At 40.3% G+C, this 12,363-nt stretch overlaps 1 protein-coding gene across 4 annotated transcripts in view; it reads left to right on the top strand.

The window, feature by feature from the left end:
- Positions 1-12,363, top strand: part of IARS1 (isoleucyl-tRNA synthetase 1) — a 198,308-nt gene that overhangs the window by 113,732 nt on the left and 72,213 nt on the right. For all 4 annotated transcript variants that reach the window (XM_073352336.1, XM_073352335.1, XM_073352337.1 and 1 more), the window contains 2 exons: positions 6,608-6,694; positions 7,480-7,563. In XM_073352336.1, the coding sequence (XP_073208437.1) occupies positions 6,608-6,694; positions 7,480-7,563 (171 nt within the window). The remainder of the gene's footprint in view (positions 1-6,607; positions 6,695-7,479; positions 7,564-12,363) is intronic.

Genomic DNA, 12,363 nt, shown 5'->3' with positions numbered 1-12,363 from the left:
CTTGCAATAATTTCTGGTTGTGATGTGTGAGATGGAAAGAACCAAACTTGATTCCCAAATTCCAGGTTGCGCTTTGAAGGCTGGCAATTAAAAATATATATATTTTATTTGCCAGTTGAGCACACTTAACACAAAATCACGGAGACCAGAACCTTCACATAATTTTGGTTCCTTTGCAGAGTAGAACTGTACTTTGAACTCTGTTCAAAGCAGTGGATAATATTTTAGATGGATCCTCACCAAAACTTTATACACAGTCAACACTCTTTCATCATTACTACCCCATATTTGCTTTTCTGGGAGCAGTCTCATATTATATGTAAAATTCTATTAATTATTTATTTCAATTCTGAAGTATTCTTCCTCATTAGTCCTTTCTAATTTTGTTCCATTAACCCTAAAATTACTTTACTACTTTGTTCCTTACTACATTAAATTCCATTTGCCACCTGCTAGCCCACCTGTTTAGATCTTACTTCAGTTTGTACTTCCTGTGATTATATATTGATTTATTATTCACTGTACAGTATCAGAATGATTATTAATAAAGAATATTTATTAGAGTGAATCTCAACATTGAAGAGCATCAACATCTTGTTACTTTGAGACACAACTTCCTATAGGTCATGATTATTCTTGACACACTGTTCCTTAAGTATTTTTCTAGACATTGTTACTAAGCCCTGAGCCCAGATTCCCTAATTTAATTTATTAGTTTTTATGCAATACCTTATTTGGTAAAAGTCCTAGAAATAGATTTTATATGGATATGGAATATATGTTTATTTTAAAACAAATATTTCTGTATTAAGTATCAGTTCAAGAAGGGGACCTGGGCATCATTGTAGAGAGCTCAGTGGAAATTGCTGTTCAACACGCAGCTGTGATCAAAAAAAGCTAACGTGTTAACACTTCTAGGGAATGAGATGCAGAATGGAGAATATTCTAGTGCTTTTATATAAATCATTGGTGTGGCCTCACCTGTCATATTATATGCAGTACTAGTCACCCCATCTCAAAAAAGATATTGCAAACCTAAATATGATTCTGAGAAGAGAAATGAGAATGATCAAAGGCCTGGAAAAACTGTCATAAAGAGAGATGGAAAAAGCCTGGGATTGTTTACTTCAGAAAGGAGAACATAAGAACAGCCATACTGGGTCAGACCAAAGGTCCATCAGGCCCAGTATCCTGTCCTCTGACAGTGGCCAATGGCAGGTGCCCCAAAGGGAATGAACAGACAGGTTATCATCAAGTGATCCATGCCCTGTCACCCAATCCCAGTTTCTGGCAAACAGAGACTAGGGACACCATTCCTGCCCATCCTGGCTAATAGCCATTGATAGACCTATCTTTCATGAATCTGTCTAGCTTCCTTTTGAACCCGATTATACAATTGGCCTTCAAAACACCCTCTGGCAAGGAGTTCCAGAAGTTGACAGTGCGTTTTATGAAAAAATATTTTCTTGTGTTTGTTTTAAACCTGCTACCTATTAAATTCATTTGGTGTCCCCTGTTCTTGTATTATGAGAAGGAGTAAATAACACTTCCTTATTTACTCTCTCTATACCACTCATGATTTTATAGACCTCTGTCATATCCCCCCTTAGTCGCCTCTTTTCCAAGCTGAAAAGTCCCAGTCTTATTAATCTCTCCTCATACAGAAGCCGTTCCATACCCCTAATAATTATTTTTGCCCTTTTCTGAACCTTTTCCAATTCCAATATATCTTTTTTTTGAGATGGGGCGACCACATCTGCACGCAGTATTCAAGGTGTGGGAGTATCATGGATTTATATAGAGGCAATATGATATTTTCTGTCTTATTATCTATCCCTTTCTTGATGATTCCCGACATCCTTTTTGCTTTTTTGACTGCTGCTGCACATTGAGTGGATGATTTCAGAGAACTATCCACAATGACTCCAAGATCTTTCTTGAGTGATAACAGCTAATTTAGACCCCATCATTTTATATGTATAGTTAGGATTATGTTTTCCAATGTGCATTACTTGGCATTTATCACCATTAAATTTCATCTGCCATTTTGTTGCCCAGTCACCCAGTTTTGTGAGATCCTTTTGAGATCTTCACAGTCTGCCTGGGACTTAACATTCTTGAGTCGTTCTGTATCATCTGCAAATTTTGCCACCTCACAGTTTACCCCTTTTTCCAGATCGTTTATGAATATGTTAAATAGGACTGGGCCCAGTACAGATCCCTGGGGGACAACACTGTTTACCTCTCTCCATTCTGAAAACTGACCATTTGTTCCTACCTTTATTTCCTATCTTTTAACCAGTTACCAATCCATGAGAGAACCTTCCCTCTTATCCCATGACTGCTTATTTTGCTTAAGAGCCTTTGGTGAGGGACCTTGTCAAAGGCTTTCTGAAAATCTAAATACACTATATCCACTGGATCTCCTTTGTCCGCATGCTTGTTGACTTCCTCAAATTATTCTAGTAGATTGGTGAGGCATGATTTCCCTTTACAAAAACCATGTTGACTATTTCCCAACAAATTATGTTCATCTGTGAGTCTGACAATTTTGTTCTTTATTATAGTTTCAACCAATTTGCCCAGTACTGAAGTGAGGCTTACTGGCCTGTAGTTGCCAGGGTCACCTCTGGAGCCCTTTTTAAAAATTGGCATCACATTAGCTATCCTCCAGTCGTTTGGAGGGAACATGATAGAAGTATATAAAACAATGAATATAGAGAAGTTAGATTGGGAGGTTCTGTACCATACCTCATAATACAAGAACAAGGGGACAGTCAATGAAATTTAAAAGTGCAGAAATTAAAAACTGACAAAAGGAAATACTTTTTCACACAGTGTGTAACTTAGCTGTGGAGTTTATGCGGTGGTCTGTCTCCAGACTGAGTCTGTCTTTGTCAATCTCAAAAGAGAGGCCACTTGTAATACCAGTTGTGATTTGATTTTTGTGATATGGACATAGATCCATTGGGTATTGGCGTGAGCCTACCAATTCAATTTATATTCTGTAGGTTACATAACAGCTGCCAGATGGTGGAGATTTTCAAACTGTATAGTCCTGGGTAGTCTTTGCCCTACCTGTAGGTTGTCATACCAGAATTAATTGCTTAACCAAGCCTTTACATTCTGACAGAGGTTTGTCAGTGTTGGGTTGGGGTAATGTGGGTCTTTACCCCAATCCCACAAAACTTGTGCATGTTTATACAGAACGTTTTACCAGCATCGGCTGTCTGTTGGCTGTTATAAAAGGCATGTTTTTAATTGGTTTATAGATGTGCGTGTCAAAAGCATCTTACTGTACTTGGTGGTTTTAAGTTTTACATTTGTAACTCCTCACTTAAAGTCGTCCTGGTTAACGTTGTTTCGTTGTTACAAGGCTGATCAATTAGAGAACATGCTTGTTTAAAGTTGTGCATTGCTCCCTTATAACATTGTTTGGCAGCCGCCTGCTTTGTCCACTGCTTGCAGGAAGAGCAGCCCATTGGAGCTAGCTGGTGGGGGCTTGGAACCAGGGTGGGACCAGCAGCCCCCCCATCAGCTCCCCGCTCCCATAAGTTCCCTGTGCAGGAGCCACCCAGCAGGCTATCAATTGCCTGCAGTTCAGCTGTCCCTCCTCCCACTGCCATGTGCTGCTCCTGCCCTGTGCTGTGGAGCTGTTCTGCGAGCCTCCTGCTTGCTGCAGGGGGGGAGGGGAAGAGGGAGGCTAATGTCAGGGTGTCCCCCTCCCCCTTGCTTCTGCACCCCACTTACCCCATCTCTATAGAGCAGGGGGACACATGACAGGGCTCAGGACCGAGGGAGCTTCCTGGCACCAGCTGTGGTCTTAGCTTGCAGATTAACTTAACAAGGCAGTGTACTTAGGAGTGGGTCAGCATACTTAAAGGGGAAATGCGCATCTCTCTCTCTCTCACGCACACACACACACCATGTGTGTCTCTGTCTGCCATGCTGTCTTCCCTCCCTCCATTCCTGCTGCCTTGTAGAGTGTGAGGCTACATTAACAATGAGTTAACCCCTTGAGTGCTCAGCCAGTTGCAAGTTCATCATTTAGCACTAAGGCATTCCCTGGGAAATATCCCACCCTCTGACTTCACCACCTCAACCAAGCTTCACAATCATCATTGTATTTTACTAAAAAATATAGTCTTTTGTCTGGGGGGGGGGGGGAACTTTCCTGGAACCTAATCCCCCCTATTTACATTAATTCCTAGGGGGAAATTGATTTGCTTAACATTGTTTTGCTTAAAGTCACATTTTTCAGGAACATAACTGCACTGTTAAGTGAGGAGTTACTGTACAGTCTATAAAGCCAATCAAACCACAGAATGATCATGAATAGGAATATGTAGATGATATTTTGCAATGACTATTGTGGTTGTCATTAAATTCATAACATTTACTACTGCAATTAATTATATACTTCTATACAAGCACTATATTCCCAACAGTACACACCAGGTATGTTTCAATTATTTCCAAATATACTGTCCAGTATGATTGTGGTTATACTTCTGTTCATCTTTTTAAGAAACCGAACTATCTAACTTAATGTCCCAGGAGAAATTTCTTCAGTCACTAAAAAATTTCTGCATGTGCCACCTCAAAGTACGTAACCCTCATGTACCAGTCTCCTATTAAAAAAACAAAAAAACACTGAAGCCCCTTCTAAACAAAGTCAGTTTTCACTTTTAAAATAGAAATGCCTTACAGTGTTGTCATCATTACATGACAAGTGCTGTTGTTGGTATCAGTTTGTTGTTTGTTTTGCATGTGTGTTGTATGTATATTTACATGCAATAACCCATGACAGTTTGTCAGTTGGGTACTCATACTAGCTGAGGGAAGAATCAGCTAGTATGCAGTCTCTTTAGTTTTGGTTTGTCTTGATCATATGGGCAAAAGCTCAGGATTGAGGGGTTTTTTTCTTTTGAAGACTAAAGATGGAGGGGGAAGAGTGGGATGTAAGCAGGAGAGTAAAGGATTATGGACAAGGAGTAAAGACTGGGAAAGTAACTTAAAATGGGAAAGATTTTCATTCTACTTTTGTGTATGTGTGAATGTTTGATAAAGGTTTGTAAGTTACATTGTAATTTGGTTGGTTAGGAGTTTTACAGCCCAGAGGGGTGTGTGCCCTGAGATGATGATGTGAGTTGAAAGCCTCTCTAGGGAATAACAATCACAGCTTTCATCTAAGCCACTTTATAAATGCAATAATGCACCCAAGTAACCTTTACCAAGTCTTGGATACTCAAGAGCCACAGATGTGTTCAATTCGATGCAGCTTTTTGAGAGCCAACCACTTCAGAGGATACAAATGAACCCTTCTTTTGGCAGAGAATTTCTTCTCTAAATCTTATGCTAATAAACAGTTTTGAAAGATAACCTTCTGTGCTTTGGTCTAAGGCAATTAGTTTTCATAAAATAATCTTTAATTTAAAGGTTGTGTTAGCGTTAGCTCTATAGATTGCTGATGTATTTGATATTCTTCCTTAGCTGACAAGGCTGTGCCCCACCCTCAAGTTATTTAAAAAAAAAAAAAAAAAAGAGTTGCACAAGCCCAGGCCTCTGACAAGAATCCTATTTGTAAATGTGAAATAATTCAGTTCCTTCACATCTCCACTTACTATAACACTTTTTAGCATCTCAGAACTAGTGATACATGTAGGCTTCTGTTATGATGTAGGTGCCTGTACGGAAGCAAATCTTAGTTTCTCAAGAATCCAGAAAGCTAATATATATGTTCTAGGAAATATAGCAAAAGAGAGACGACACTGGGAGTTGCATAGTATTTGAAAGCCCAGATTATTCTTTTGTTGTGCCACCACATTTGAGGTCTTACATTACTGCTGCCATCCTTCATAGTGAGGAGGACTGGATGAGACTCGCTTGAGAGCTAACTAACTCCCTAACCTATATAGAGAAGGGTTTTTTTAATTATGTGAAGCTGTCTCCCTTTAGTGCTCACTTACGCTTAGTCTATAGCAGCCTCCTGGCCCCTGCACCTGCTGGCTTGGAGAGTACAACCATAACTGGAAATTAAATTTGTGTTCCATAAAAGAGGGTCAGTCTGGCCCACCATTCATTCCTGGGCTTAATTTACTGTTAGGCATTGTAACACATTGGTGTTTAAACTCGCACTGTTTAGATGTACACAATAAGGCACCATGGAGGCTAATTTAAGGATGGAGTTTCATTGTTAATTTATTATGTAAGACCCTTTAATGTACGTTTTTGTTTGGGTTTTTTTGTAGATTTTAAAAATCTATTACTTAAAGGGGAAATTCTCCATCTTCCTGTTTCCCAACCTTGCTAATTATTCCCAAAATGTTTCACTGTCATTTATTAGTATTCTAGTACTTGCGTGTAATATTTGGAGAAATAATAGTATATACTGCACAGCAAGAAAACAGTTGTACAATAAGTTTATTTTAATGAATCTTTTCCAGTTATATGTCCACTAAGATGTTTTTTAATTCTAATGTGCTAGAGTGAATAAATCCAGCTTAATTGAAATTTGATATGTAATTGACAGCATCGTGCTTTTAGCATAACGTGCCTAGAATATGGTTTGAACTGTCTGATAACAAACTTACCACTTTTGTTTCAGGTTTTATACTCTCCTGGTGCTATCCACAGCTCTTTTTGGGAAGCCGCCTTTCAAGAATGTAATTGTAAATGGGCTGATTCTTGCTAGGTTAGTATATTGGTTTTCTTTAGTGAACAGCTTTTTATTGTCACCTAGTTGTAATAGGTTCAGACATGTTACTCTAAATCACAGGTGAGATGTTTTGGTAGCCTAGGAGTACATAGTGGTTATAGTTAGGTCAGTTTTGGCTACCAACGAGAGAGAAACTTGTCACAAAGTAGCAACGTTGCAGAAGAATTTAACTGACCACCAGAGAGGGACATTTGTGTCTCCTATCCAGGAATTATGGCTGGTTCTTCACAGAAATATTTGCCCTTACTTATCAGCCACAAATCTAATTAAAACTGGATGGAATTGAGGAAAGAAGTGAAATGCCATTGTGCAGAAGGAAGGATACCCTGTTTAAAAGAGATGTTGATTTGGAGGTTTATATATTTTTTATAACAGTAAATATATTTTCCAGTGCCACAACTTGTCACATCTTCAGGATGATGTTACTGATCCAAAGCAAATGTTTTGTTTTTATCCTCTTGCACCTTATTATACACCTTAATATCTCCAAGGAAGATGGAATCTTCTAATTGAGTCTGTAACTTAGGAGCCTATTGCTTCCAGATTTTCTCAGTACTCTGGAATTGTTCATCATGCTGAAGTAGTGTGCTGAGTGCATGACAGTGGCTTGGGTAACTGTAAACATATTGTGACAATCAGATTTGAGTTTTAATCAATTATTTGGAAAGGAAGCTGGATGTAAAGGGATACTTGGTTAGCAACTCTTGTGTTGTCAAAATCCTAGGAACTCATTCCCCAAACTTGGCATTTGTTTTTTTTAGTGATGGCCAGAAAATGAGCAAACGCAAGAAGAACTATCCTGATCCAGTGAACATTGTAAATGGTTATGGAGCTGATGCGTTAAGGTAGGAGCTGGCAATTCTGTCTATATTTTTCTGTAATGTAGATACCTAATACTTCAAATTCCTGTGAATGGTTATATCAGACATGTATACCAGAAAGCGTGTAATGGGTTTTGACAGATAGCAATAGGAAGGAACTTAAGTTTAGAGTATTTCAGAACTCTGTGGCAAGGAAATAGTAGGGGGAAGGGATGACCCAGGGTATTGGTAATGGGTTATGGAGCCTTGAACTTCTAAATCGTTGGTTCTGATCCTAACAAGGCTGATAATGACTGAAGCTAATTGCTATCTGATGGCTTTTTTGTTAGGAAATGAATTGTGTCCAATTCCTATTATATAATATGTGAATTTAAGCTGACGCTAATTGGTATCATTGTTGGCTCTATGAGCATACAGGCCAAGTATTTGAATGGTCATGAAAACTATGATCAACTTCTCAGAGCTAGTTACTCTAGAATAGGGTATCTGCACATACGCTGCATGGTGGAGGGAAGCTTGTGCAGTCGCTACCTGTGCTATATACTACTGTCGTGGGGCGGCTGCCCCACTCCTGGAGAACAGGGGTTAAAAGCAGCCAAGATTGGCTGCTTCCCCAATCAGCCTCAGCTGTAGCCAGCTCAATTAGGGCCCAGTTGGCCCTGATAAGAGGGCTGGGGGGCCGGGAGCTGGAGGAGTCTCACTCTAGTCCTGGAGTGGGAAGGGCTAGCTGCCTGGGAGCAAGGTACCGGAGGCAGAGCAGTGCTGGGGAAAAGGGCAAAGGGAGCTAGGGAGCTCCAGCCTGCAAAACCGCAAGGCCTACAAAGGCCTACAAAGGTACTGGGGCTACAGAGCTACAGCCTGGAAATAGGCAGAGGCAGCTGGGCCTAACCCCTTGCCAATGATGAGTGGCCATTACAGACTGCAGTTTGCTCCAGTGAGCAGGGGCTAGATGATGACTGGCAGTAGCCACTGAGGCAAGGTGAGGACAGAGGGTTGGGGGTTCCACTGGGAGGGGAGACCCAGTGTGTGGGGGTACTGCAGTGGGCAGAACCCTAGGGTAAGGGGCACCGGGGTCTGGGAGGGACACGGGGGCCCCAAGGAAGGTGAGACACTAGCCTGCAGAGGGTGCTCCGGGCTGGACAAGAGCTAATTCTCAAGATGACCAGCAGGAATCGGCACACCAGTGAGTCTCACCTTGCTACAACTACCTATGGAGAAAAGATTTAGTCTACATTGCTGTTTAATACAGCATCTTTATAAGCACTATGTTCAGTTAAAATTGGAGACAAAAGTGAAGAGGCAGATCTGAATATATTCATGTACAAAAAGCAACTTACTGATTAGACTATCTAGGTCTTTGGGCAGTTTAAGTTGTTTCATTAAAATAACATACATGCTCAAGTATAAGAGGCAGTTAATTTGGCTGGGGGCAATAAAATCTCTTCACAACCTAAAGGTGGAATATGGACATTGAATATCTGAATTAATATCTTATTTATGGTTGTAAAGAGCCATTTGAATGTTGCTATATTCAAGTTTTTATACTATGTCACCAGGCATCATGATTGCATGCTGAGACTATGGCAGTACAAATAATAAATGTGTGTGTCTATTGAAAACTTTTCATTGGCCATAGCTGAAACTTGCTTTAAAATTAACATTTATTTTAAGAAGACTAGACTCATGTTTGATCAACAAGATCAAACTCTTTTATAATAGTCGAACCATGGTCAGCAGAATATGAAGAAGCAGAGAACTGGTAGATGAAGCAGCATGACTGCAGAGATTCCCAGTTTTTATAGAGGGTTTTAAACTCAATGTTCAGTTGTTTTTTTCCCTAATTTTTTCTGCCTACAAACAAAAACCAAAATGCTAAAAGGTACAATTCCATTATTTCCCCATTTTTGTTCAATAAAAGGCTAATTCATTTTTCTGCCTGACATACATTCTCTAATGTCATATTTATTTATACACACGCCCACACACAGAGTACAAAGCAGTACAGACTTGGTTCAGTTAAGGAAAGTGCTCTGTGATTCAGTTGTTTGTGCTCATCCACTGAAGCACTTCTTGGATACTATTTAGAATAAGCTACTTTAGACTTGTCATTTTGGCACTGCTTCTATGTAGAGTTACTTTAGCTTCTGTGAAGGAAGTTCTCTCCTCCACCTCAGTAGAATCTTTACGAACGGTAGCTTCAAATTAGTCTCAGCACAGCAGTATGTTAGTAAATACAGCATCCCCAGCAGTTACACACACAAGTGCTTAAATGTGTAATAGGATGAGAACTCCAGATGGAAGGAATAGCTAGGTAGCACAGAGCACACTGGTCTCTGACTTTTAGAGTCTTTAATTCCAGTGTTCTTTGAATCATATGTGAAACCATTCAGTGTCTAAGAGCTTGTCTACACAGTGCAGCAATGCACATCAGAAGAGGTGTAAAGTTGTAGAGCACCTTAAAATGTTGAGCTCTAACTGCCCTGTGTTGATCTAGCTGATGCAGTCTTAAATGTATGTGTTAATGTTGTATTGTTTTCAAACAGGACTATATTCATGGACACTAGGAACTTTTTAGAGCACATCAGTAGAGTCAACACAAAACTGTTAGAGTTCAACACTTCAGAGCCCTCTACAATTTTACACCCCTTCTGGTGTGTACTGTTGCACTGTGTAGACAAGTCCTAAATGTTAAAGCTGCTATCACACTTGGGCAGTCTTGACAAACTTGACTCAGACGGGCTGTAAGCCAAAGATAAAGTTGTGCAGTGAGGGGGAAAAAGTATCAGCCGGAACCCCAGACTGTCAGCGGGCTGAGCGGGGTGGCGGACAGAACCCCAGACCGGCAGCGGCTCACCCACAGCCGGGGTCCTGGCCGCCGGCCCCGCTCAGCCTGCTGCTGGCTGGGGGTTCCATTCACCCAGGCAGGCAGCGGGCTGAGTGAGGCCGGCAGACCAGACCTCGGCTGGCAGCAGCGTGCCAGTAAAAATTGGCTCACCACCTTGCCGCAGGTTGCCGACCCCTGGTCTAAGGGCTTGTCTACACCATACAGCTTTTAGCGACAAGGCTGTGTCGACACAGCCTTGTCGCTAAAAGTCAGCGTGTGTAAATGCTCTTTTTGGGTACTTAGTCAGCACTTTTGCCGACAAAAGAATTCCAGCCCCGCGAGCGGCGTTAGCTTTGTCAGCAGGAGAGTACTTCTGCCGATGAAGCCATGTTCACACTGCCACTTGCATTGGCAAAACTTTTGTCTTGTGTGTGTGTGTGTGTGGGGGGGGGGCTTTTTAAAGTACCTATGAAAGACAAAAGTTTTTGTCGACAACTTCTCAGTGTAGACAAGCCATTACAAGAATGAATGATTCATAAAAGTATGCAAGTTATGTCCCTTTCTTTGGATTTGTTCCAGAGTAATCAATTTCTTCCTTCATTACCTTGAAAGTAATATTTCACTATTGTTAGTATAATCAAGTGACCTAAGCACCCATCTGCCAACACAGGCAAACAAGTAGACTCAGACACTGCCGCTGAGTGTCTGCAATTCTGTCACACTTCATTTTTTATCAGAGGGCAATAGCTTCTACAGCTGAGCTTTTGATTGCTTCACTGAGGCCTTATCCCTCAAAGTTCAGACTGGTATCCTAGCAATACAACTCTGAGAAAAAGTGCTATTTGCATTTGGCAACTAATTTTCATGGCATGAGGTGCCATAAGGATAAATTGTGTGTTTGGGAAAGAATGTAGCAGTGTTATTGTTAATTTCAGAGGTCGTCCAAGACGTACATCTTTATCTCCTTATAGAAGACAGTCCAGTGTGCAACAAAACCAAACCCCTATACTTTATATCACTTACCTAGACAATGTTTAACCTCAAATATCATCTGCTGTCTAAATATATCTTCTCTCACTCATGAGATAGGAAGGATCTGCAAGAAGATTACATGTATTTTCTTCTCTAGATACCAGAAGCTTTTGATGATCCGCAGTGTGTTTTTTGAGACAGTTTCATTCATTCCAATCACTGTAAACAATTGGTTTTATGCTTCTTCTATACATAAGGAGTCAGGCCAGTGTTCACCATGATGCCTTGCTAGTACACCAGGGTGCCGGGTTTTCAAAGACCTAGGGTGTAGGTTTGGATGGTTTTTTTCCTAGGGGAATTGAAGAAAAGTTGATAACTGTCTTTTTATATCTTGGGTTGGAGTCTGAGAGCTCTACATGACCAAATGTTCAATGTAGAGACAATACAGGTGCAAAATGATCAAAAATGCTAAGTCCTGTAAAAATAGGTAAAGCCAAAGCACGGAGAGTTTTGTATAGCTGTAATATGGACCATAAATAAAATATCAAGGTTGTAAAAGTTAAGTCGGCTGCTTCATTTCATTCCTTCTGTTTTAGCCCTAAGGCAAAGCTTTTTCCCCCTCCTTGCACACACAACTGACGTAAAAACACCTGTACACAACATTAAATACCAAATGCATCTGAAGCAAGTCAAATAATTTTCTGCTTCAGTAAACACAGGCCACATTATGATTTTGAGGTTAAGATGTTATTGCAAGCCAAGCAGGCTCAGTATAAACTGCTTTAAATAGGCGTTTGACCATAAGCAAGTGTCCTTAAAATGACTGAAAATAAAATAAACTCTTGTTTTGTGCTTGTTTCTTTTCTTTACATTCAGAAGCATTTTATTCTGACTAGCATTAAAAACAAATTTCATTTGAAGATGCATTTAGTCCAAAACAGTCCATGCTTCTGCTACTATAAATAATTTACTTACAGTATCTTCAATGTACTGTAATTACACAGCTGCCAGTACACAAGGACACCAGA

The sequence above is a fragment of the Lepidochelys kempii genome, chromosome 7 (assembly GCF_965140265.1).
Source record: "Lepidochelys kempii isolate rLepKem1 chromosome 7, rLepKem1.hap2, whole genome shotgun sequence".
In the NCBI taxonomy this organism is placed as follows: Eukaryota; Metazoa; Chordata; order Testudines; family Cheloniidae; genus Lepidochelys; species Lepidochelys kempii.
The sequence above is the reverse complement of the archived record's forward strand: the minus strand, read 5'-3'. Positions and strand labels throughout refer to the sequence as shown.